Source organism: Coffea arabica, chromosome 10e, assembly GCF_036785885.1.
Source record: "Coffea arabica cultivar ET-39 chromosome 10e, Coffea Arabica ET-39 HiFi, whole genome shotgun sequence".
In the NCBI taxonomy this organism is placed as follows: Eukaryota; Viridiplantae; Streptophyta; class Magnoliopsida; order Gentianales; family Rubiaceae; genus Coffea; species Coffea arabica.
In genome coordinates, this window is record NC_092328.1 from 7,385,123 (window position 1) to 7,413,118 (window position 27,996).

Sequence of the window (27,996 nt, forward strand, 5' to 3'; positions counted from 1 at the left end):
AATAAAGTTGAGAAAATGGGGATGCCTTAACGTTCACAATATCGAACTTTTAAATATTTTGACAATGTTGCGTAAACGTGTCCAAAACTACAACGCTTGCGTATAATATTGGAGAAAGGATAGAAGCACACGTCTTAGAACTATCACCATTACGCAGAAAAAAAAAAAACACAAAAGCTGAATTAAATCCACTCTGAAGGGCTGCTGGGTGTTAAGAAGGCTGGATGCTAGGGGATTCAATCATTCTGGATGGATTGCATGCTCATTCCTGGAAAAGGGTAAGTTCCCAACCAAACTAAGTGGGAGGGTACACCAATATCATTTGCTGCTTGCTTGTCCGTGGGCAAAAATCATCGCAAACAATAAGCAAGCAAAATCCATAAACGAATAATCTCTCGTGTCTACAAGCAACAGCTTTTGAGAAAAATTAAACTTCTTTATTGATCATAATCGCTAAGCTATGACACGGTGATTAGAAATTCTATGATTTGGTGCAGAGGGAGAATTTCCGCCCAGGAAATTTTTTCCAAAACACCTTGTGCTGAGTGACGGCCCAGAATTGTCCAACCTTTTCGGGATCAGCACTAGAAGTCCTTGCTCCAAATAAATTGTAACGCAGATATTGGCTGGAGCCGGAACTCCCAGTTTCAACCGAGCTTGCAGGGACTGGAATCCTGGGATCAAGCAATTCCCAGAGAGTGAAGAAAAAGGTTTGGTGTTGCAGATTCCAGAAAACATAAGGGTCACGTTGGCATTGCTCCATGAAGGGAAGAGCTAGTGTCTGGGGGATGCAATGAAGATGTAAGATGTGATTTCTGCAGATGTGGTTCATCGACAAGGTTGAGAAGTACCAGCGTTGATCTGCAAAATTCAAACACAGAACTTTCACTGGACAAGACAACTGAAGGACACCCACCATACTTGCCAAGACATAAAATGAGATCAACCAGCTTTAAACAAGACCATGAAAAGTAAACCTTCATATCAACCAGACAGGAGTGCACTATTTAGACGAAGGTTGACATTATTTTGGCTAAGAGGAATGAAACTTAAAATTTCTGATAGTTGAATTAATATGATAATGCTATGCTCGGAGACAATATTGCATACCACAACCATATGATTACAAATTTGGAGTAGTTTCAGTGCACAGAACTTTTGAGTATTGGTTTCTCCAGGTTGATTTCAGTAGATTTTTAACACAACTCAGGAGTATCACGATACTCAGATTAGTAATAGTACACTGATAATGGTTAATAGTGTCAAACATACACCTTCCATTCACCTTTGCCTTTTTACTACCGTATATACTTCCAGAAAAACTTTGAACCGTCAGTAGAATGATGGTGCAACCAGAAAATATTGAAGATATTCCTAATAGAATTTCAGAGAGTACTTTGAAACATAACCAAGCATGATCATTTCCAAGAACACCCGTTACCTAGTTAATGAATTTCTCACACTAGGTTGGCTTGCATAGGTAGCTAGTGGTCCTCGAAGGTGAGTATATTTGTTAAGAGCACTTTCAAGCTGGGGTGATGGCAACTGCAAACAGAACATGGGAAACAAAAAAAGAACGTTGAAGATTATGGCATGCAGAATTCAAAACCCGAATTATACAATCATACATTAGGTAAATTATATAAACGCTACCTGCAGTAACACACGGAAGGAATGAGGCTGGGTTTGTGATACACATTTCAAAAACCCTACCCACAGCTTTGGCATTCTCCATACCTGCAGCCAATGCACAAACTCTAGGCCATAAATTGGCGGGCTGAAAATTCCAATTACAAGCAAACTTATTCTCAGCCTCACCTTGAATAAACATCCAGGCTATGACAATTTTTAAGAAGAATAAGAAAAGGAACAGCAGAACATACCTGTCTACTCACAAGTTTGGACAGTAACTCCATGACAAAATCCACCTGTACATCAAGTTAAACCATGCTGTTGTTTATTGCCGACTACATTAATCAAAAAGCTGAATTATGCACAAATAAGAAATCACAATACCATCGCAAACAAATAATAGTTATATCCTGTTCACAAATAGCAACCTAGTTATCTACTTAGCTTGGAATATTTTCAAAATTCCTGCTTCAGTTCTTTATTCCATTCACAGAACATGCACAAGAACCTCTTATCCTTTTAAAAAGCAAAAGGTAAAGAGCATATCCATATTTTCAAAGCACGGAAGTGAAACACCATACAAGTCTTCTAGTCTCAAACAATTACGTTGAGAATTGGAACATCAATTATGAATAAGTACATGGACAAAGAAAGAGAATAAATACATGGAATAAGAGGACGACTCAAAGGCTTTAGCAATACCGCTTTTTTGGACTTATTTTTAGCTCTTGTTAACTTTAACAATAAAATTGTTCTTCAAGTCTCAAACACTTATGTGTGAGAATTGGAACATCAATTATTAATAAGTACATGGACACAGAAAGGAAAATGCATACATGGAATAAGAGGACTCCTCAAAGGCTTTAGCAATACCACTTTTTTGGGACTTATTTTTAGCTCTTGTTAACTTTAACAACAAAGTTGTCATAGCATACACCTCAGTAATGAAAACTTGTTAGCAAGAAGTAAAGTAATTAAGTGCTGGCACATAAAATAGCTTATTTGCGGACACACATAAAAGACATTGGGATACTATATCTTAAAAACTTGCATAAAGGGCATTAATGGGCACCACTTCAACTTGGGACCACCATGTTAGTGATAAAATAATTTCTTTTGATAATTCATCTCATTCTATTTGGCATCACTCCATTCCACAAGTAGTACTGCATGGTCCTTGACAAATTTTTCCATTGTAGTTTATGGTGAGTTAGGATTTTTTTTTTAATTTATAATTACTGAATAAAACCAAGTTTTAATTGCTGTACTAAATTACGAACTTGATGGAAAGGACATGGCTGGATGTCTAATTTGGAAAGTGTAACAATTTAAGCTTACTTATTTTAAATGGGGTTTGCACTGACTTTAGGTGCAAAACAGTACAAATCCCCTTTTAGAATGAACAGCCAAAAATCATTGCCTCTTCATGAATAAACATACAAGTGTGCGCCTTCCACAAATTTTCCATATTGATTATTCAATTCTAGTCCTCATCGTATTGGAATCATTTGTTAGCTGACCTGCATCCAGCGACAACCTAAGAAAGTTGATCTCGAGAAACATCATTTTTTTGCTCAGTTATGAGGTAGTACAACATATTCTCTGAAAGGTAGTAGGATGTCAAGGAATGCAGCTGAACAGGGAAAAACATTTTTACCAGAGCAGGGAAAGCATCAGTAGTTTGAATCACAGTCCTCATGAATAGAAGTGGTAGAGGAGTTTGATCCACCTAAAAAATAAATATGCATAAGCTAACCATTCTCCAATTTACAAGCTGTAACATGCACATCCTTTAAACTTTTATACCATCTGATTTAAGGCCTTTGCCATGACCTGCTGGGTGAAAACCGTTCGCTGCTCAAAGCACACTGAGCAAGCATCTGTAATCTGAAAGGCAAAAAAGGTTAAATTGCTTCTGATGTGAATTATGTAGATTGATGAGCATCGGATGGAAATCATAAGAACCAGGAAAAAACAAAAAGATTCATTTACTCCACTAAGCATATGCTCGCTGAAGATGGAATCTCTTGCTTCGGATTCTTAGGAATCCAAATAAACAATACACATTTTCCTGACACTGTTGTGGATAACCATGAAACCTAACCAAATTATTTTGAATTGCCATTGCTAAATACCAACCTTTTTAAGTGGAAGATGATCTCTTTCAGGATTAATGTCGTGTATTGCCACCATCACTTCTGCCGGTGTCAAAGCGGGACCTGTATGAGCAGAACCCTGCCAAGAAACATTTTGAATCTGAAAACTTCCGACACCAAACTGGAGAAACTTAGAATAGAATTCAACCAAATATTGATGCTAAAGTTACTTCCAGAAATGAATAATTCTGGACAGTTAATTAAAAGTCCGACTAATGCTAAAATTTATCTATTGCTTGCCAGCTCAGAATAAATTCAACCAACCGTACATGAATACAGTGACTCAAGAGACATCAATCAGCACAATCCAGGTTTGACAGCACAAGTACTAATATTTCATCTCAGTAAAAATTATTTAATTCCCACTAATAAGCTATGACCATATATTTGCAGACATAGTATTTACATTCTGCATTTTCATCTGAATACCTCTTAAATCAGGATAGACAACATGACATAGACAGGCAAATATAATATCTTCTAAAGACATTGATGAAATAAGGATATGTTCACTATCAAAAGCTACTCGCAGTAATCTCACAAGCAAAATCCACTTGTTTGATTGGATTAAACTTAGACAAATTTGAACAGTTGGGGTTTGAGGAGAATCGTGAATATATGCCTGTACATGTGCAAAAAATAATTGAATTGAGAAAATACAATTAAGCTGTAGTTTATTATGACTATGCAACACTCAAACATAAGTAGACAAACATGCACAAGAGCTATACAATGAGGAAACAATTGAAAGTAATCCTGATAAACTTAATGTTGGATAAAAATGGCCTAATGTGAGATATATCTATTGCATTTACAGCACATTTTTCATTTGGTTTAATGATTTCATAGGTTATCAAGTATAAGAATATCTGTTATTCAGTCAGTAATCCTCAAGAAGGTTCTAAATCAGTTCTTTGTTAAAAATCTCAGACAAGAAATTTCGGGACATGTTCGATGATCATTTTCACTGGATGCTGTGTGTCCTCTAAATGTCGAAACTAAAGATAAATTGTACAGATGACGTCCATCCCTGAGATGTTATCATGTAAAAGCATGGTGGAAAGGATAATTACAGCGGATAGTGATGTTGCCACGGTATTCCTCAAGCTGATCAACAGTATGTGCTATGTGTGTATGTTGTGTAAGCAATATACTCCCTTGACAAGAAACAAAACTAACTTTTTTTCTTTTTAATTTTTTGTAAGTGGCAGGTCTTGAACCCAGGACCTCCTACTTTCAATCTCTCCCAACTTACCACCCAACCCAATCCTCCCCTACAGAAACAAATCTAACTTAACATGCAGTGGAAATATCTTCATTAAACCAACCACTTAACTACTTCCACATAGAAAAAAGCAACAGTTCATAAAGAAACATTGAGAATTTCACCTGCCTATTCCATTTTGAATGGTTGAATATTGTTTAGGACATTCCAAAAGAAATAGAGAACAAGAAAATTGGAGGAAAGGGACATCACCGGTGCCATAAGCATGACCATGTATAGACACACATCTTAAATGATAAGAAGATGCAAACAGAAAGAGCTGTAACAGTAAGAATGAATTCATACCTGTAGTATGTGGGCAAGTGCTGTCTGAAACTTATCTGATGGGAGGTTAACCAGCTGAGGAAAAATAGGTAAAACCTGATACATACGAAACAATCCATTATCCTTTGTAAGGTTAAAAAAGATAGTCAGCTTCAAGATTACCCATATTCAAATTATATCCACACCATATATTTAAAGGTTGCTTCAATATAGCAATAAAATAACCTAGAGCTGGATATACAAAGTGCTCCAAAAACTTAACTACAAGAACAACCACAAGTCCATGACACTAACTAGAAACAACAGTTAGCTAAAAAATAAGATGAAAAAGCAAAATTGAAGCAAGCCAGCAAGTGACCCTAATATACACAACCAACGTGAAAAAGGTGCATTTATAGTGCTAAAAATAATAGTATGCATGCCATATCAGGCCTTAAAAGAATGCCAAACATCTACTCTTGGACCTACAATTCCATATTGCTAGAGGTTAGTCTTTGATTATCAGAGCTAGAAGGCAAATAAGTCTTACCTAGATCACTGAGATCAAAAGACCACTGACACACATTATTTGCAGTAGTTTAACTAGAAAGAAAATATATAAGGAACCACCGCCTACCTCCTTTCTGGAAAATGACGATAGTATTGGAATGAGAATAGTAGCATCCTGCAACAGAAATGAAACATAAGAATGGACAACCAAGAAATATTGTAAGTGAACGTATGAATGAGAGAGAGAGAGAGAGAGAGAGAGAGAGAGAGAGAGGTCTTGGTGCTAATGGCATTGGAATGTGGAAATGCTTTAGTTGAAAACCTTCAGCTTTGTTTCATATAAAAGTTTGACAACGGCAATAACATCAGCTGGAGGTGTTGTCCCTTCGGATAGAACACTGATCACCTAGTAGTGAAGAAACCATGTCACCGTTATTTAAGGAAAAGAATTAAGAGGAAGACAACTTCCAGCTGTTCAAGTAATCAAGAACAAAGAGACTACCTGAGTTAAAAGATTTTCACTTCCTGTGGGTGGATCAGATATTTTTTCAAGCAGCTGAGAATAGGAGGACCCAAAAGCCCTTATAAGAACAGGAATATGGCGATGTACAGCCTACACTAACAAAAAGAAATTTAGTGAAGACAAGATATTTCCAAAAGAAAATTGCAGAAGTAATTACAAAGGAGCCAAATTAGAAGCATAAAGTCATATAAATTGTTATGGTTGTGTCCAAGTGTCAGAAATAGCCAAGTCCTCCACTATAGGAGAGTGGACATATTTAAAATTATGTTTTGTAGTAAATGTTGCAGTTAAAAGGACACAGGCAAAAGAACTAAACTCTTATAACATGGGACATTTTTTTTTTCCAAAAAAATAATCTTTTTAAGATGTCAAGTAAAGGGCAACAAGGTGGAGAAAAATTCAAACAATTGAGGAATTAGTTTATATATCATAAATGGCCAAGAGCAAGCATATAAACATGTCTAAACCTATAATAAGGCAAAAGTCTTTTTGTCCTTGCAACCATCAGAAATACAAGAACCATCCAGCGATAACAATAATATCCATATATAATTCCATTTCTGAAATTTTTCATCCTTCAAGTTTTTACTCCTTTATCTCAGTTACTTCTCCTCAGTCATGTCCTTTTATTTTCATGAGTTCTCAGTCAGTTGAACGTAAAAAGATGACTATGCCAACAAAGGCAGTAGGAAAATCAAAAAATGTAGATGACTGGGTTAATCAAGCAAACTCATTAACAATATAACTATATGCACAATCAACCATGTGAAACTTCATATAGGGACAAGAGGTACCCACTATTCTACAACAGTGACTGGACATCTGAAGTCAATGAATATTCTTTTAACCAGAAAGGGATAGAAGATTGAATAGTTAAAGCCACAATGAGATTAAACCCTTGTGGAGAAAGCACAGATTGATGCCAATCAATATGAAAAACTAGGCCGGAGTTCAGTCAATGGAAAGATCGATGTGTGGGGCCACCATACAAATTTGTTGACCATATTACCCAGTGAATGATGGGCCTTGATAAACTAACTCCTAACAGCTGTAATTTAATGTACATTAAGTACAAACTGATTACCACTTTTGAGTAACCAGTTTGAAGCGATGACCTTGTTCTATCTTTGTCAATTGGATGCCTAAAAGGTCACAGAATTTTGACTTAATTCCTGTCAATAACAACATGAAGACAACAAATATAAAATTCTGGGAAATGGTGTTAAATAACAAATGCAGGTTCTGATGGTTCATCACTGGCTTGAAGAAGGGTCATCAGATGGCAACAAGTGCTGATCATGTGAGACAACTCCAGAGCAATGAAGTTCTAGGTAATGAGCGATGACAAATCATCCCACATGCAAAGGCAGAATATTTGATTGAATGAACAAGTAAGAAAACAAAGTCAAGAGTAGAAAAAGACCTGCTTAATCGCCTTGGGAGAACGTGCATAATTATCAAATACAATTCGTAGGAGACTAGGTTTCTGTAAACAAAAAAGGAGAAAAGAGAAAGAAGACAGAGAACAAACAAGGAGTGAGGAAGACATATATCACTGGAACTCCTGATGTAGGGGGAACAAAAATAGCTTTTCAAGCTCCACCATGTAAAAAACTAAAGAACAATAAACAGTTGTCTCGACCTTTGGGCATAAGGCAAAAAGCAGAGACACATGCTGCTGAGCATGAGCCAATGTCACTGCAGATTCAGTTTGAGTATCAATTTCTGCACCCTTCATGGAGACGATTTCAGATACCCCTGGCTCTGAAACTTGAGAACCACTAATAGATGTTTCTTGGCTTCCCACCTAAGATTGAAAACAGAAAGAGGGGGAAGAAAAAAAAAAGGAAAGAAGGTGTTAGGAGACAGAAACATGTGACGATGAAAAATGGCAATGTCAAAGGTAATTTTGAATAATGGTTGTAACAACTATCAAATATTCAAAAGCTGTCTCATAAGGACACAGAGTTGGGAGTCATGAAAAGAAAATATTTTCAGAAAACCGCTACATTTAGAAGTGGAAAAACAATGGAGCCCAGTCCCAAATACGTTATGATCAGCTAACCATTTTCTGACACTTATTACACAAGCAACCAACTTCAACTAATTCACTGTCTTAAACTATGCAAGGCAAATAGGCACACAGATTTTAACACCATGTGTCTAGATGATTCAATATGATGAAATGTAAGACCCTCTTGCATTTCAATGCAGCACTAAAAAACAAAGGTATGAATTGGGGCAATCATTTAGACAGGATTTTAAGTGTTGAAGACCATGGCAAAACAAAGTAAATAATCATTATAAGCAATACAATCAATCGGTAAATAGTCATCTAAAGAGGTTTCCATAGGACATCTCCAACCACAAAATAAGCTATACAAAAATGTTTGTTGTATAATTTCCTAGTTTGTTGTATACATCACTGCAAGAGATGACATACTGGAACAACAAAGCCAACTACCACCTACTCTATTGACGGACCAAAATATTTCTTGAAGGAGAGTTTTTGCTTCCTTACTCCTTTTTAATCTTCTATGCTTACAGCATCACTCGTCAATTATTGCAGAAAAATCTCTTGTTTAAATACTTCACAATCTCAAGTTATATACAGAACTACCATGCAAATGCTTGCATTGTTTAAAGAATTTTTTTTAATTTCATTCTAGTTAGAAAATGAATGATATGAAAACTATAAGAAGCCAAACTTCAAACCTCTGGTTCTGCCCTCTGTTCACTCCCTCCACACTGAGAAAGGCCTACATCTGAAGCACGTTGATCAATGGCGGACAAGAACATTCTCGTTGCAAACTGCTCAATGCTCTCTGAAATGTAACCAAGCACATAGAGTTTTTTTGCCACCTGCCAGTCACAAACGAGTTCAGAAAGCGCAGATGAAGTAAAAAAGGGCAAGTCCTCACTGGCCTAATTAATATTTACATGTACTAAATATTTTTTAAGTTGAAATGCCAACAACATCTACCCAACAGAAATGGAAAGTTGAAATAAAAATGCAATAAACTACTACATCCAACAATGATGCCAAGTCACAAATATTTGCAAGTTGCAAGTATGCATACCAGACGGATAGCTTTTGCTCGAATGTGGTCCTGGGGATGGACGGCACACTGCAAAGTGCAAATGCGTCAGTCACAAACAAATATATAAAACAAAAACATAGATGCCAATATGCTACTCTGCATGCCCGTTTGCGTGTTTTTCATGGCACATGAATTTTCCAGATCATTAAATTAACCAGTATATATTGTACATATGACCACATAACAAATTCTAACATTGTGATCTCATAAAACCCTGCCTATCTTCCATTGTAACCATTAAAATACTCCTGGTCCTATGCAGACTTGGAAGAAGAACAATCTGCCGCAAGTTTTTGATTTGTTATGAAAAAGTCACAGTAAACCTCTTTCCTTCTCCCATTTTAGCAAGATTCTGATTTCAGGAGCCCCAAAAAACCTCTTCAAGTTCAAGAAATAGTCTGAACCCAAAGCTTTTAGAATTTAGGAATCAGCTGAAAAGTACTCTCATAATTCGATTCCCACCCCCAAAGCCTGCAACAATGACCGTAGTCATTGTCAACTTCTATATCCAAATATTCTTACATAATTCGTTGCAAACATGCGACCAAGAAAGTTTTAGCCACTTCTCACTTGGTTTATTAGCATTTTGGAGAAACCCCACCCATCCACCCTAGCCATGCACAGATCTGAGCAACAGATGAGCACAAATAAGTTGTGTAATTCTAAGTAAAAACATAGAACTTCAATGTGCAGGCGTTTACTATCTTCATAAGTGAGAAAGAGAACATTCCCACAAAAAAAAAAGAGACAACTGAACTAAAGAAGATTCCCAGCACTTGAGCATGCACAAATCAGGAATATTAAAAGCACAATTTGGCTGGAAATTTCCCATGGTATAAGCACCTTTAAAGCAATATCCAAGCAGGCCTGACGATTAAGTGGCCGCCCCAAAATCAAGCTCCAGACAGCACCCAGACCTTGAGAAACACGGTCATCAGAAGCATCTTTTGCCAAATATCTTTCACAGCACAAGTCATCCAGAAGTTTCATCACAGAATCCGTTAAAAGAGGAACATCACCAAGAAGACGACTGAATGACTTGTCAGTGGCTGGTAAACTCTCCAGCAAGGATTTTGCCTACAAAAGACAAGCTACTTAAGTGATTTCAAATGACAGGAATAGGGCTGCTTAAAGATAGCCGTACCACTCCAGTCAGGAAATTCTCATAGGCAGTAGCAGCAAGTGGCAAGGTTTCTTCTGAATCTGATAACATAAATGAATGTAGGTGGAAAAGCACATGCAGGACGAGTTCATGCCCCTGAGGTTTAAAAAAAAGGTATCAATTGAATAAGTATATATTAGAACCATCTAAACGGAAGTTGACAAGGTAAATTTCTCTAAAACACGGACAGGTATTCATTTAGCCAGTAACCATGAAGTTGCTATCGGCTATGAATATAAAAAATACCTTCGCCTAGAAATATTAAATACAGCTGGCAAGCTAAAAGAATAACTGAAACCTGCCAGACATTTCATAAGCATCCCTTCAAAAATTAATGTTTGAAATATCTGCATGGCATGAAAGAAGCTTTACCAAAACTAATAGAGTACTTTGAAGCGTTCCTTTTCAAAATTATTTGTTTATTTTGGAGAAAGCAAAACCGTGATAGACAAGATATGTAGCTCATGACTGAGTAGTCCATCAGACAAAAGAATTTTGCAAGCAGTCTATGACTGACTACTATAGGATCCTATCCTTCAATTACAGGGCAAAGAAAGTTTTAATCAAAACCAACAGATCTATGCAACAACCTTTATATATTAAGCTGACAGCCGAAAAAAGAAAAGGGGAAGATTTAAAGTTTTTAACCACAACATGAAAGAAATGTAACACCAACGACTCCAGAAACTAATAAAGTTTATCCTCTTGCAGAGAAGACTAAGGTCTGAGATTGCAAGCATGTATTGTTTTCTCGTTTAATTTGTTGTCCTTTGTCCTTTTTCCTTCTCTTCTGTTCCTATGCTACAATTGAAAATGTACCATAAGCCTGACCATATTAGGCAGCAACCTACACTCAAGAGTTTCGTCAATAATATATTGGTATAACCATGATTTCTTCCTTTGTAGCTTGTGGGAGAGATTTAGATTAGATAGAAACCATGAGGCGAAATTGACAAAATGAAGATGGGCCAGAGAGAGAGGGAGGGATGGGACAGAACAAACTCTGAATGCAGACAACATGAATTTCTTAAAAACAGATAATTCAAAACTGAGTATAAAATTGACCATGTATTATTTTGCTAATGAAATAAGAACTGGTTTCACAATGTGCACGTCCAAACAAAAATTCACGGCAAAAGCAAACAAGAAATACACCAAGCACATAAGCACAGATCTTCCAGTGAAAACATATGGAATCATTGTGCTGGCTGCCAAGAATCAAAATGATAATTTTTGTTGAGCAAAAATCAGATAACAATCTAAACAGAATAAATCATTTTCTCAAAGGCTCAAAAGGAACAAATTACTTCAATAACCTGATTAGGACCAGTTTCTAACCACCCCACCTAATAGCTTAAAATGTTAGAAAACTCAGTCAATTTCATTATTTGTAAATCCCTTACAGGCCATCCACATTAAGTGCTGGAATCTTTCAATAGGCCAAGCACATGAATTACCAACAGAACACTATAACAATTGCACCCAACATTTTCCCCTGCTGTAATACTGCTTAGATTACCATCTCATCTAGATGCCTAAACGTCCGATACAATAAATACATTAAATGGATGCAAAGAGCAATAATCATGTATTTCTTCATGCATAAGTTAAGAAGTGGGTAAGGACCAAGTAATTCTCAAAATGGATCAATCACCAGATGCCAAAACACAAATTTTCTCAGAGGTTTCTGAATATGAACTAGCTACCCATACACGTAAGCAGAAGTTGGAGGTCAAGAGGGCCCCAAAGGTGATGCATATTGTAACTAAAATGATATTGGAAACAGAAAGAACCTTTTGGCGATGGTAGTCCAAAGCAAGTTGTTTTAGCATTGCCACGATACCATCATCAGCAGCAGCATCAATCTGGAGCAAACATCATGCCTCGAAGTCAAAAAGGTATTTAAGATAACATCATCAGCATCACACATTATTTAAGAAGACATCACATTATGAAAATGAAAGAAAAAGATGGGTATTAATGACCTTCATTCAAATATTGTCAAAAGCTACAATTGAAAATTACAACAGACCGAACACACGCTCTAACACGCCAATCAATGTAAAAAAGGTAAAGAACTTCAGGTATCAGCTTTCAACTCCACTTCATCTTTTATTCCAGGCTAAAACAAAGATCTATATATAACTCAGCTGAAAGACTAGCCCATGTACAAATCCCAAACCCTCCCCTTCCCCCCCCCCCCCCAAACAAAACAACCACTCCTCCAATTATTATTATTATTTTTTCACAAAGACAGAAAATCGACCAAGAATGACAATTCAGGATGCTAAAATGAGGCTTAATATGCCAGACTTAGGTTCCGCTTCCACACCTACAACTCTAAATGAAATGATGGTCATTAATTGGTTGGCCTTTCAAAGAAACAGTGTATTATCATGGTCATTCTTCTACAATTATGGGAAAGATATTGGCCTTCCTTTCCACTAAGTGACTCTTTACATTAAAGTATGATAAACTTCTATTAGGGTGTGTCTACAAAGGTAAAATGGGCAAGTATCTTAAGCATCAGACATAATATGCAAAATGCATTTTGCACCCTGTCCTTTTCAGTAAAACCACAACACATAATTACAAGCACATAACCTACAAATCCAGGAGAAAATTTCAAATAACTTGGACAGGAAATGGGCAACATGCAGTGTGCCACACCTATACAGAGGTCCACATTCCTGCAATGCAGGAGAAACACTCAGTGATGTGCAGCTGAGTATCATAAGTTGTAAATATGAAAAGCGAGGCAATATACATGTATACTAACCAATGAAATTAGCAGTACACAGAAGAAAAATTGGCCCACCTGTGCCACCAATCGTGCAAGCAATGCCATGCGCATTTGTTTGTCACCTGGGCCTCGCAAATTCTTGTAAGAGCCAAAAATCCGTTCAATTGCCAATGTTGTGGCATTGCTCTGCTGTTTCTCAGTCAAGTTGATATAGGATGGAAGCACGGGCAACTCTACACTTGCATCCTCAGAGGCTTCCATGTCAGAAATAGCAGGAGAAAGTTCATCTGCTTCCAGTGACGGTGGGGAGTAAACTTCATCCACCATTGTAAATTCTGATGATGACTGTCCCACCAACTCTTGCTCATCAATGAGTGGGACTGATGGAACCTCCAAAGCACCTTTTTCCTCTCCATCAGGAACAACTTCCCTTGATCCATCCTTCTCAGCTTCCTCTTCAGTAACCAGATCAACATAATATGTCGGCAAAGTTTCTAGTGAACTCAAACCAGCATCAGATTTAGGCATCATGGGAACCAATATACTTTCAGAGCTCAGGTTTCCTGGTGGTGAAAGAGGCTTGATAAAAGGACTAGAAGAATCCACATGAAGTTGTAATCCACCAGTTTGTGTAGCATTTGAATTATCCTCTGAAGCAGAAGCCACAGGCACACTAACAGATGCCATCATACGCCTTGGGTCAAGACGACGAGGATCCTGGAGAACTTACCAATTGTTAAATTAGCATTGTCTTGAGTTATTAATATATTCAACATGAATAACAGCAGAAGGAAAACTCCAGGGCAATGTTAAAACCATGATTAGGAGGATAACAACAATGATATTAAGCTTACTCTTCGTGGATCGCGCTTTGAATCAGAAGGGAGACTATTGGAAGTAGACATATCAAAGGATGAAGAGCTAATTGCATTTGATGAAGATACAGGCACTTGAGCTGCAACTTCTGGAGCTTCCACGAGAACGGTGGAGCCCACTGGTGCCACACTCTGAGATGGACTGCTTGAATCACCTTGTCGAGCTGAAGTAGATGGTCTAGTTAAAGGAGGAGGATTTTTAGGCAAGTGTCTCATATTAGTTATGACTATATCAGCCAACAAATCTGGATGGATATTAGATATTAGAATTTCAAGAGATTCAACACCCCTTTCTCCTTCTGCAATTAGAGCACCAATCATTGCAATCATTTGCTCAACAGGGGTCAAATTGCTGTCCAATAAGGGAACCTTTGGGGACACCCCATTTACAAAATCTTGCCCTGAATCATTTTTGTCAACAGATGGAGCTACGTGGTTATTAGAGCCATAACGACCTCTTTTTAGAGCTACATCATTGTTATCATCTGGATCTTCATTATCTAAACATAAGGACCTCTTCCTCCCATGATCCACTGAAGCAGGCGAGTGATCTGACAGTTGCTCATCCTGGTAGAAATTAAAATTCAGAAATTAAATGGCAAATAGAATCAACGGTTGAGATTCTTAAAATGCCTACATCTTCTTCTTTGAAGTATATTACCTTGCTCAGCCTAGAGTCGCGTGAAGCACGTCCATTAATTCTCATCATCTTTTCAACTTGTCGGAGAGCCTGATCAGCTGCATCCGCAGCATTCATTGCTCTCAAAGCCTTCAGCAATATCTCTCTTGACTGGAAACAAGGGAAAACAAAACTTAGCCTATGATTCGGAAGTGAGCAATGACAAGAACTTGCGGGAAAGATTAAGTAGAGCCAGCAAGGGATTCATTAGGACTTTAGGAGGCATAAGTAACTGAAGTGAGGATTATCAGACCCAGCAAAATATTAGGCTTGAAACTATGATTACGCCTCTTCTTTTGGCTTTTAGCTCTTCTTTAATTTTAAAAGGAATCTGCTGAGTGTGAGAATTTCCTCATCAACTTATCTTGAGGAATATTTATAAAGATATCAACACTACAACTAACATCATGCATCTCTAAGTTCATTGTCATTTTATACTTTTTGGGAAATTTTTTGCGTATCAATAATTGAATGATCTGATTTTCATACGAGAATACCAAAGAGAGAATACGAGCATGCACGGTATGCTTCATATTGAAAATTTGAACCAAATATCAGGAAGATATCAAGCATATGGACCATATTGCAAGTAAACCCATGATCAAAGACACCTGCATATCACAGCTCAAACCAAGTACACAGTAACTCTGGGAAGATCAAGTTAAACTTGTTGAACCTAAACCATTGGCTGGAAAAACTTTTGATCCCAAAACTGCTAGAAGTTGTTTAGCCTGGTATTCATACACCATTTAGATGATATCAAGAGAGACAAAGACAGGGTAATAACATGACCTTAACAAGCTGAGACCAAAACCATCACTAAAATTTAAAACTTTGATATTTTAGCAGATTTAAGCAAAATAAGAAGAATAAACAACTTCAAACAACTGTGATAAATGCAAGAGGCAAGCGGGGTATATTCAAACAAAAAAAGAATGCAAACATAATATGCAAAGGAATTTTTAGTAGCATGAGCTTTGCAAATCATAAAACAACTGTGATAAATGATTAAGCAGAGATTGATACTTCTAGCTACTAACTCTGCTGTGCTTTCTTTATTATTTGGGTAAAATACCAAAAAATTCCCTGTAGTTTGCCAAATATTCAATTTAACTCCCTCTAGTTTGGAAACCTACACTATAACTCCTTGTGGTTTCAACTAAATTCAAAATTGGATGGAAAGCATCCAATCCAACAGTTGTACGTGAAATATCAATATTACCCTAGTATAAATGAACTCCCTTGATTTGCTGAATGTTCAATTTAACTCCTCTAGTTTGAAAAACTATACTATAACTCCCTGTGGTATCGATTAAATTGAAAATTGAACGGAAGGCATTTCATGTATAGCAAGGGCAATATTGACATTTCACATACAACCGTTAGGCTTTCCGTTCAATTTTTAATTTAGTTGAAACCACAAGGAGTTATTATGTAGGTTTCCAAATCAAAAGGAGTAAAATTGAACATTTAGTAAACCACAAGGAGTCTTTTGGTATTTTACCCTTATTATTTTGATGTCTAACCATCTCAGGTAAACATGCTCGTAATCACTATAAAATGAAAATTTTATGCTTCATTGTTCTTCAAAAATTAATTAATAACAAAATGTCGTCAAACAAAAAGGTGATTTAAAAACTCAAATAGTCAAATGATTGTGTCAAAGTAAATAATCTGAAATTCAATAAATCCAAGATAAATAAGGTAAAGAAGCAGACAATAGGGCCAAGAACGCCATTAGACTAGGCTAGGTACCTCCAACATGACCGGGTCGGAACATCTTAGAAAACCCAGAAAAGCAGTTCGTATCGAATACTGGATACTGGCAATATGGCCACCCTTTGTCATCTCAAATTTGGAATCAAAATCAAGCAGTGCTGAAAGTATGGGATTGTAGTTGGTAGGCCGTTTTCTTGCAATAACTGCAAGACTGCAAAAGAAGGAAGCAACAACATATTGAGACGAGGCATCAGGGAAAGAAAAGCTCAATACAACTATATTTAAGAGCTGAACTTGACACAAAAATACAGTCATTAAGTTAATTAATTGAGAAGAATTAGCATTCAAATCCCATAGAAAGAACATGACACCCTTCAACATGGCAGTGCAGCCGCACAAGCCATCCAGACATACCACAAATGACCAACAAACAAGAAGAATTTCTGGAGTATAAAGAGAGCTTAATCCTACCCAAACCCAAATACCAAATGTCTCTCATAATATGAAGATCATCTGGGCACAGAATTGCATCTAGTCCGTGTTTTAGCCATATATGCACCATTCTTTCACCATACACACGTATCATGATATAATGTGCAGTTGTGCAGTGGCCTTCGCCAGCAGATGGCTTGCCAAATAGTCCATCTTTTCAATAAATCTGCTCTAGTCCAACATGATTGGTTGCAAACTAAAGGATCAGAGGACATTGAGTTTCACTGGACTCAAATTTAAACCAGTTAACAGCAGAGAAGATGCAGGAACAAGTCTGTAGGTGTATCAGTAGAATAGCACAACATACACTGAAAAAAGGGGAAACAAAGGGACAAAAAGGTGCTGACAAATTTGGAGAACTTTACAAATTTAATGTAAACATGTTACTCTACAACTACAAGGCAAACTCACAGTGATTAAGAATACTCCATAAAATAATGAAAACTAGCCACAAATAAACAACGGTTTCAGAAATTAGAGGGAGGATGAGTTTGAAACTGTCTGGACGCTGACTAATTTAACTATCAGATAAGTTCCTGCAAAGCTTCAATTTGAAACAAGCATGAAACACTAAAAGTAAACTATCGATGCTATCACAAATTATGTCCTGTCTTCCCAGGCAAAGGCAAATAATCAAGTTAATTGCCTGTTAGAAAATCGAATTTCTGCCTATTGTCATCTCCGGTAAACCTGCCAAGGAGAATATAAAGCTTTTTTCAATACATTCAATAGTTTATAGGTAACAGTTTTCTGTGAGTTTTGAGCAGATCCCATCCTACACTTACAGCAGGGTTGACAACATATCAGATGTGTCAAGGTTGACACCAAATATGAAAAATTCACATCACTGTCATCACTTCAACATATACAGGATCAACTTTGTTAACGACCTTCTGGCCTTAACTGGATACCCTCTCCTACAATTTTCTAAAAGAACATTCAGGCAATGCTACATTCCACTGACACCATCAGAGCTCAAGCAACATCCAGATGAAGAACAAGACAGAAAGGCTAATGATTCGACCTCATGAGCGTGCTCCTAAAAGGACCATGCATTCTGTGCCATAATATTCAACCTCTTACAACTACTCATTCATTGTAAACAACCCCAACTCTGGCAGCAACTTAAGACCTAAATCCTTGTGACATACAACAACTGTTATATAAAACCATTAAGCACAAAAAACTGAAAATTAGAGTTCGAAAATTAAGTTACAGCCAGTCTACCATCTTAAAGACAAAGGCAATTAGTGGAACAATTGACAGTATAATTTTTTTCTATGGGCACCAGCAAACTAGATTAACAGCAGCAGGAGTTCTGAAGAGTTACGCTGGGCTGCGCTGGGACTTATTCCGTGAGAAAGTCAGTGATGCTACAAAGTTTCCAGTTTGATCTAACCTATATGTAGAAACTCAACCTGTTTTATCTTTCCATCACACAGTTGCCACATTCAAGTTTAACACACAAATGCAATCAATGTTTAACACACAAATATGATAAGACAGATTTGATAACGCATCCACCAAACAGAGGATGTGTTATCAAATCTGATCTTGCCTCCTCCATAACTTGAGAAACCTGTAACGTACTTTATATCCAATTGTTGCCTTGTTTTCAAGTGAAAAACCCGTTGATAACACTTCCTAAACCTAATCTTGCCTCCTCCATAATTATGTACCATGTTGAAACATCTCAATCACAGTATCAGAAGTTAACAGAAAGGAGATTGACTACTTGGACTATACAGGAAACTGACAGAGAAATGCATAACTGTAACACAAAAAGACCCTATAATTCGCTGCATGGGAAAGCAATTACATGTATCTCACTGCCTATGTAGCAAACACACATTGAGTTCTAAAGTGCCAAAAATCAGTTAAATGCTACAATAATTTTGATTAGTCACACATATTAGATAAACAATCTATCAAACAACAGAGCAAGTATTAATAATATGTGCAAAGAGTCAAAAGAAGAGACAAACAGATTTTATTCAACACTAAGACTGCATTCTACTAATGCCATTGATCATCCCTAAGCAAATGCTCGACCAGATGCACTAAATTCACTTCAAATTCCAACTTATGTATAACTACTTAACCTCATGTTAGGCAACTTCTCCAACAGTCATATGCACCCAGGCAACAAAACTAGTTATTCCCTCAAGATTAGCAACTGCTTTAACCAAGTGAAACATGGAAGAAACAGCAAATCCATGCATTACAAATGAAAATCGTTCTAGGAAAGTCCTAAAGTAGGAATAGAAAGAGTTTTTCAAGTGAATCTGAGAAGCATGAATCTAATGCGTCAGATTTCTGAATCACAAGAATATGACGGGCTAATAAGAAAAACATTAACTGTAGGCACTTCGACACATCTAAATTTCAGTGATAGGTCCTCAAATTTCCACCAAACTTCTTCAATGACCCCAACAAAAATTGTATCCTAAATATCCCTCACTTCAACCAACAAGCATTCATCCATGTTGGCTGCTCTCCAACTCTTCCTTTTGGATGTTCCTCTAAGCATGACTCACACTTCAGATGAAAGAAGCTTCCATACCAGCTAAACTTGTACTTCATCTATCAGGGTCAGAAAAATGCCTAAATCTAATGTTTTCTCAGCTGCTTCATGGGAAAATACCAGATGTCATTTAGTTAACATAACAATTATGCTTCTCATTTGTTCAGGTTATCCTCATGGATAATACTTCATCAGAATACTTCTTGTTACTGTGGCTTCTATATATTAATCTTCTCAAGCTGCTAAAATGATTCTGCATACCAAAAAAGCAACACCAACCACCAGAAACTGTTGGTGCTTCAAATGGTCCAATCTCTTTGTTGCCTATAAAACATATATCTGCAGAATTCTTACCAACAGGAAACATTTTCCTGCTTCAATCAACTATTACTTACAAATTGCACTTTTAGCGTCAATTGAATACATGTAATGATTTAATTGTCAATACTGGCTGATATCTAATTCCAACACTGTTGTGACTGAGTCAGCTGTAGTAAAGTAGTACAGTTTCATTCCTTTTTCGTTACAAAAGGCAAATAGGTACCATGCTCCTGAAGATTGGCACAACCGATACAGGTTACCTTCATTACAAGTAAAAGAGGAAATGAGTTACTCCCAAATCCTGGTTTTGAGAATGTTCAAGCGCGACTCAAGCAAAGACAGGGTTTCAGTTCATAGTTCACTGTATTAAAAGTGATATGTGTGTCTTCTTGATGCAAACAAAAAGCTTTGCTCTCGCTGAAAAGTAGTATCAGGTCGTTAGCAAATCACATTATAATGATCTACTTACAGATATAAGATTCACGAAGGAAATTATATAACCACTCTACAAGGAGGATGTTTCTCAGTGCGGGTTGCCAACATCTGTAGATTTCACCTACTTTTGTTATTAAAGCTATATCAGAATCGAGTTTGAAATCAAACAACAGGAAGTGGAAGATAAAGATCATGCTCATAGATCTAAGCCCATGAATAGTAGCATATATAACCAACATCCATTAAAAAATTTCATTATCATTGGTAATATGTGTGTCAAAGGTCATCAAAAAATAATACATTTACGAAAGCCCTCAGAGTATAACACTCAGCAGCCGCATGCATTTACAGCACAAGTTACTAAACACTGGTAACGGCCTCTCAAAACAATATACATAGCATTCGTTAATTGCTTGTCTGTAACTCCAAAAGTTATCAAAGCAAATGAGATGACCATTTTATCCATTGCTTAGTCCTATCATCCGCCAATGTTGTTGACATCAGCAAACTCATACTTCGGTTATCTGAACCACCAGTTCAGCAATCCCAAGCAACATGCCAATATCTCCGTGTTAAAAAGCTGGAGAGGTTGCTGCAATAGTAACAGAACATGTAGTTGAAAATTTAACTACAACCTGTTTCCAAGCTTCCTCCAAAATTTCAAAAAGTAAATTAATTATTATGTGCAATCAAGAATTTATTTAAAGCTTTACGTATGATGGACGATTATTACTTTCTGCAAAACAAAAGAGGACAAGTGTAACTCATGAGAAAGAAAAGTACTATTCTTCAAGTAATGTAGCAAACATAACTTTTAAGTCCCAAATGCAAAGGAATCCAGACAATTTCCAATTAGGGAGTATAGCCCTCTACCAACACTAAAAACTAAAAACCACAAACATCATCAATGGACAATAGCATTAGTAGCTGGCATCACGACAGGCATCCAAGACAGTTTAAATTTTCTCAAGATTAAGTGCAGAAAACACAAAACCTAATTGAATTATTCACAGGAAAACCAAGATTTCCCTCTGTATGTATAACATACAACAACAATAGAAGGTCAAACAACACACATAATCAAAGGGTAAGAAATACCAAATAAGTAAGAAATCGATCAAAACAAGAGGAAAAAAGAACTTAAATGACCACGCTCCATATATCATATCAGTTCTCATAAACCAAAAAAGCACGAAGTAGTTAAAAACTTAAGAAGTCAACCTTTAAAATTTGTCCAAACAACCAAATTGCAGAAAATACAGCTTACTGTAATCATGTTGTTTAACCACCATAACATTGCCAATTGACATATATTTCAACGAAGACAATCCTACACAGATTTCAGTGCTCAGTAACATCATTCGTTTAGAAAGCATAATACCTTTCTTTTTTTTTTTGGCCAATGAAATTCCAGCCATGGAATGGATATATTGATCAATCCTCTCAAACTACTCTATTAAGAAGCTATCTAGTTTTCATTGACACAAAAAACTAACTGCATGTTGAAATCTTTTTCTCTACACCACACACAGAATTTATATTAGTGTCCAGGTCATTCAAGAAATTACACTAGTTAATACATATTTTTTTAACCTTTTAGCCTTCCAACATATTGGATGCAAAACTGGAAATCTTATTTACGGTAATTTCATTCCATGACTTCAAATCATAAAACAAAAGAAGGCAAGATATCACAAATTTTCTCCTTGAATCGAATGAAAGCACAAAAAAAGACATTAAAGCTCACCTATTAACAACAGATATTGTTAATAAACCAGGGAGATTGCTAGCTGATTGCAACAAATCCAATAAAATCCCAAGAGATCTATTTGCATCTGATGTAAGCATAGCTGTATCCAGAACAGGGTGATGACCAGCCAGCCATGAGATATTAAACCCCTGTCCTTCTCTTCCGATACCTACATCGAGGACAGCATCAACATTGCACCAAAGTATCAAAATGAATTGCCTATAACACATTGAACAGTAACTCATAGACAAGTCACATGATAAATAATGACGGTGCAATCTGGAACTCCCAATACAAGCTAATATCTGCATCTTCAGACTATGAGATACAATACCTTCTCCTGCGGATCTTTCAGAGTCATTTCTATCAGGTGTGAAAAGTAAAATTTGTACTTCAAGGAACTTTATTGTCAGAATCTTTATGCCAAGAGGAGCAGCCTATAAAAACATATGCAAACTTTATGTCAGGTATGTGCACCATACTCAACATCTGGAAAATATCATCCGAAAATAAGACATCAAGCTTGTCTCATATTTCAGCTTAAACAATGTTGCAATTTTCTCCACATCAAAAAAAATGTTATCATATCAGAAGAATACAAACAATTTACATTTGTCATCCAGATTAAGCAAGAGTATCGAAAAGTACAGCATATGTCTTGATTAAAAAGTTGGAAAAAGAAAAACAAATAAACACCTAAGCACATAAAATTATACAATGCTCTTTGACGGAAAATTCACAAACGATACTCAGCACTATGCTACTTTCCTTTACATGCTAGCATTTTGTACCATCAATTAACTGCCTAAAGTCTCTCAGCAATCCTAGAAGTGCTTCTCTCTCATTTAATCTTCTTTTTTGAAAAAGCAAATCACAAAAGCATAAAAAAGTATACCTAAGAACAAAGATCATCTAAGAAATCAAAGAAAGACAACCAAGGTTCTAGACAGGTGGCTTCTTTCCTCCAGAAAAAGATGTGATGCAAAAAAAAAAAAAAAATTTTCTTCTCAATATCTATTCTGTGTTTGTAATAATCTATTTCTTTCATTCCATATTAACTGCACAAAAGCTGAAGACTCTTTTAATTCTGTATCATCCAACATTACTTCAAAAAAAGGATATAGATTGTATGACTCGTGCTTAGTCATATTCACAATTTTTCTAGCATTTTCTCTTCTTTTTAATGTTAGTATATCCCTCAATATGATTCCTTCAAGAAGATTTACAACAATCTCCCAAATTTCTAGCCTGCTTGTATAGAAATCTTTTTCTAATGCATATTATCCTTCAATTGAAACTACTGATATGTTTGTGTTTCTCCAACTTTAGAAAGTCAGACCAACCTTTAGTCATTGACAAATTTTCCAGCTTTTGCTTTCCCTCCAATGTTAGAATATCCCTCAATCAGATTCTTTGAGGAAAATAACAATAATCTCCAAAAATCTGAAGTCTGCTTTTACGGTATTCTTTTCTTATGCAATATTATCCTTCAATTGCAGCTACTACTACGTTTTACTTTTCTCCAACTTTAGACAATCATAGTCAGGTAGTTCAACATAGTGAATTTGATACAAGCTCCCAACTAATAACACTAATTTCTTAGTCTCTTCTTTTGTATGTCAAAAAAGTTTTTTACATCAACGCATTACCAAAAATTTTCTTCACAGAGTAAAATGCAATAAAAAAAAGGTAGAATTCAATGCAATTTGGCAGGCAAATGAAGGGGTCTAAGTCAACATAAACTTTGAAAGATACTGACGACCAACTGTAGGCAACAACATTGTGCGATTACACCTCCTAAGGTGGAGAAGCAGAAAAGCTGAAACTATTGCACTCTTGCCACAAATATGTGCAACCAGATCTTCAAACATGAGAATTCAAAGACAAAACCAAGGCTATGCAACCTTCTGATGACAGAAAGATTGGAAGAGAGAACAGTAAACATGGCAAAGGCTATGGCAATCATGCCTCCAACTCCTTGAATACAGATACTAAATCAGGAAGTCCATTCACAGAGTTGACCAAACTTTTCAGTGTAAACACCTTAAAGTTAATCAATTCCAAACCAAAAACTTAGGTTTTGGCAACTTGTCAGATTGCAAAAGTCACAAAAACTTTCTTTTATGACATGAAACTGGTGGTAGTAACAATAAGTATGGTTTTAAGATATAAAAGGGATGAATTTAAGTCACAACTAATAGTTATGACATTTGTTGTGACTATGCACACAGTGACCCTCATTTACAAGTCACAAGGAATCAAATAGTCACAAAGATCAATTGTGACACGTGAACAAGGGTCACCGTCTACATAGTCGCAGGCTTAATTGTGACTTGTAAATGAATTTCATGCCATCTTTTTTGACTTAAAATCATACTTTTTATGACTTAAAACCATACTTATTGTTGCCACCAGTTTCATGTCATAACAAAACTTTCATGACTTCCCAGGAATCTAACAAGTCACCAAAGGCTAAATCTTCTGCAGTGGATTCCGAACTAAAAACCCAAAACAAAAAGAAAAAAAATCCATAGCAGTCAATGCAATTAATACAAGTGAAACATTCAAGGACTGACAAAAAGACATCATACATGGACCATTACCCATACCTCAAAAAGTATGTCAAGAACAGCTTCCTTGAATTTAACCATTGATGTCCAAAGGTCTTCAAGCCACATCTCAACAGTGCCACGCCGGAGAAACTACACAGTTTTCAAGATACAGTTTATGAAAACCCTCATGTAGTAGACAAGATTCCAACTAGAAATGACATAAAAGAAGACAGGAGATACTAGATGAATAGGCTTGAGCTTCCAATGTAGCCCATTGAAACTATGAATACATTAAAAACAAAAAAAATACAAAGCTCGTCATCTGTACATTGAACGTGTGGCAGCCTTGGTGCAAAATTAGCACCACATGCCCAGCATTAGTGCGTCCAACAGGATGGTACTAGTACATGCATAAATTAAATAACTCCACCTTTAACTGGATTTTTCTCTTCAAATAGTAGTCAAAGATAGATTACGTTTTCCAAAAAGAAATTTGTTGACATATTTGTAAAGATGGAATAGACCCCAGGTCACATGATGCTGCTTCTTCAGGTTAAAAAAAGAAATCAACTAAGAGCAACGGTATTTTTTAATAAGTATAAGATGGTTGTTGGAGAGTACATTTGCAAAACTTAGATAAATAAATCAAATCTAGACTGGGCTATACAACTGAACAAGATAAACATGCTTCAAAGTAAAAAGTGAAATTGAAATGCGCAATAATATTCTATATACAACATAACCATCTTCAGTTCCAGTATGTTATAAGATTATTACTAACACTTATTCCTTCTAAACTATGCCTCTCTCTACAGAATTACATTTGTATTTACCTCTTCAATTCAACTATTTATAATAAAAAGGAAAGGATGTAAAGTAATCAGTATCCACCCAGGGCAGTCTTTAATGCTATAAAATAGTAAACCATAAATTGTCCACCAGAAGGTTGAAATTCAACCAAAAACCTTTAGCTAGACATATTGGGATATTAGAATAAGTAACAAAAACAAATTTCTAAAAAGGAAACTTATCATAAGTAACTAGTCAAAAAAGCGAGAGAGAGAGAGAGAGAGAGAGCTTCATGAGCTAGTAGAGCTTTTTGGCATATTTTCAACACACTATAGAGAGGATACAAACCTGCAATGATAACTCCTCCAACACACTACAAAAGATACCCGTGCCTGTAATTATGGATTGCTTCACGACCATAGCATTTTCATCTTTTAAGAATGTCATTAAAACTGGCATTAGTACGGAAAAATGCTCCAATGCTTTCAACCCAATGTCCTCAATTACACTGCAAACCGTATAGCCAGCAGTCAAAATAATGAAAACAAACATAAACAATGATACAGGAAATCCAATATGGGGGGGGGGGGGGGGGGGAAGAAGGGCAGGGGAGCAGGAGAAGAACAGAATCTACATGATGTAAAGCAAAAATGGCACCTAACGAACCTTATACCAGACACATAAAAAAGGAGCAAAAACAGAAAAACATGAATGTGATATCCTCTTTCTTTTCATCAAAAACATCTCTTTATTTCTGATTCATAACTCAAAGCTTTTTTCTGATATGCCTAACAGATAAGTGCCATCAACAATCTGTCAACATGTTGAAACAAATTTTAAGGTCCAGACAAACCACAACAAGGAAATGGCTCTAATCAACTTGGTCACTCAAACACTTCCATGAGAATGTTCCCTTTTATTTTCTAATAATGTTATTTGCTTACCAATATAAACCTATTTCCTTACTCTACAAGTTTATCAATGATCTGCCAGTGTATGTCCATAGGAACAACGGCAGCATCTTAGTTACTAAAATAAACACTTCCATGAGAATGTTCCCTTTTATTTTCTAATAATGTTATTTGCTTACTAAGATAAACTTATTTCCTTACTCTACAAGTTTATCAATGATCTGCAAGTGTATGTCCATAGGAACAATGGCAGCATCTTAGTTACTAAGATAAACACTTCCATGAGAATGTTCCCTTTTATTTTCTAATAATGTTATTTGCTTATGAAGATAAACCTATTTCCTTACTCTACAAGTTTATCAATGATCCGGCAGTGTATGTCTATGGGAACAACGGTAGCATCTTAGCCCACCACTCAAGCCACAACCTCAATCATCTATGTAAGGTAATTTAATTATAAGTACATTTCCTTACCATGCTCATGTACATAAATTGCATGTACTTATCCATTATACACCATCACCAAAAATTTCAATTTAAAATGTTAATTCTGTAAATCTAGTGAATTGCATGCTTTCAAAAAATAAAAAAGCAGCATTGTCAGTTTCTTTTTTCTGGCATAAAATGCCTTCCTACCAAACTGAATGCCAAATAAATGAAGAAAATCCTTTCGCGCATAAAATGAAAATTTCATCAGAACTTAAAACAAAATGGACAAATAAATCAAATTTACACCGGCTATCTATCATCTTACAAAATTATTAAAAATTCATCATAAAAAAAGGACAAAAAGCAGATACTAAGAACTTCTTGAATTATACTAGTGAACACAATTAAGTTTCTAAGAACACACTTTGCATCTCCATTTGAATTGTAAAATGACATTCAACAAAATTTAAGCTAAACCGAGAAGCAGAATAACAAGGTATCAGGGTTACACGTTAAAGAAGACAATGTATTAAACTTTTCCTTTAATATCGGTGAAATTTTAAGAATTTCAAATGTAAAACATACTCAACAAGGGTTTTTCGAACGAGACTTTCAGGCGATGACTGAAGCTCGACCAGAAAAGGAAATAGTTCGGCGGCTTGAAACGGCTCAGCCGCTAACAGAATATCTTTTGCTTGCTTCAAAGACGATATCTTTACTGCCAAATCGCCGTGGTTGTTTGCGGCGGCAAGTAAAGCCATCGCCTGCTCCCGCGGCGGTGGTGCCGCCATGCCTCAACCTAATTCCGATTAAATTAAGCTAAATAGTACTAAAAATATTTCTAGAGTTTTGAATGAGAAGCAATTTAAAATTTTTTGTAACGTCAATTACCGGCAGCTCGTTGCAGAGACGCTGTCACCGGGCAGTTTTAAGAAGGGTAATCGGAGAAAGGAGAAAAATCGGAGAAATTTTTGGAACTAAAAAATTTTTGAGAGGTTGAGGTCTAGTGGTCCGGGACTATATAGTCATATAAATTGGGCCCAATTGGACAACTTGGATTTGACTGTGCTTCATTCATCTTTTATTTTAGGTCCAAAAATTCTGGATCTTCTAACTTCCGTTTTCTTGGGCGGTTTATGAAACAGCCAGGTGGGTTTTTATCTCG

General features: G+C 36.2%; 1 protein-coding gene across 5 annotated transcripts; it reads right to left on the reverse strand.

The window, feature by feature from the left end:
* Positions 1-228: 228 nt before the first annotated feature.
* LOC113712198 (uncharacterized) lies at positions 229-27,996 on the reverse strand. 5 transcript variants are annotated; one of them, XR_011821885.1, is made up of 28 exons: positions 27,723-27,994; positions 27,417-27,630; positions 25,840-25,999; positions 24,760-24,852; positions 22,485-22,587; positions 22,148-22,319; positions 16,665-16,839; positions 14,892-15,020; positions 14,210-14,797; positions 13,431-14,072; positions 12,406-12,477; positions 10,595-10,708; positions 10,294-10,527; positions 9,430-9,477; positions 9,065-9,211; positions 7,992-8,156; positions 7,773-7,835; positions 6,329-6,439; positions 6,149-6,232; positions 5,954-6,001; positions 5,359-5,433; positions 3,772-3,867; positions 3,439-3,519; positions 3,290-3,361; positions 1,884-1,928; positions 1,654-1,777; positions 1,442-1,545; positions 229-861 (listed from the first exon to the last, which is right to left on the reverse strand). XR_011821885.1 is itself a non-coding variant. In XM_027235517.2 (28 exons), the coding sequence occupies exons 2-28, from the start codon at positions 27,620-27,622 to the stop codon at positions 744-746; spliced, it is 4,029 nt and encodes a 1,342-aa protein (XP_027091318.2). In that variant the 5' UTR covers positions 27,623-27,630; positions 27,723-27,980; the 3' UTR covers positions 229-743. The 5 variants fall into 5 exon arrangements, 3 of the variants coding, with proteins under 3 accessions (XP_027091318.2, XP_071923382.1, XP_027091317.2); XM_027235517.2 differs by having other exon boundaries at positions 1,654-1,737; positions 27,723-27,980; XM_072067281.1 differs by lacking the exon at positions 27,417-27,630 and having other exon boundaries at positions 1,654-1,737; positions 27,723-27,982.

Excerpts from the sequence above, each read along its gene's own strand:
- LOC113712198 (XM_027235516.2), bottom strand. The coding sequence starts at position 27,622 with ATGGCGGCACCACCGCCGCGGGAGCAGGCGATGGCTTTACTTGCCGCC. Across the intron at positions 5,434-5,953 it reads CGTCATTTTCCAGAAAGGAG|GTTTTACCTATTTTTCCTCA; the intron begins GTAGGCGGTGGT and ends CGTATGTATCAG. Across the intron at positions 1,546-1,653 it reads CCTTCCGTGTGTTACTGCAG|TTGCCATCACCCCAGCTTGA; the intron begins GTAGCGTTTATA and ends TTCTGTTTGCAG.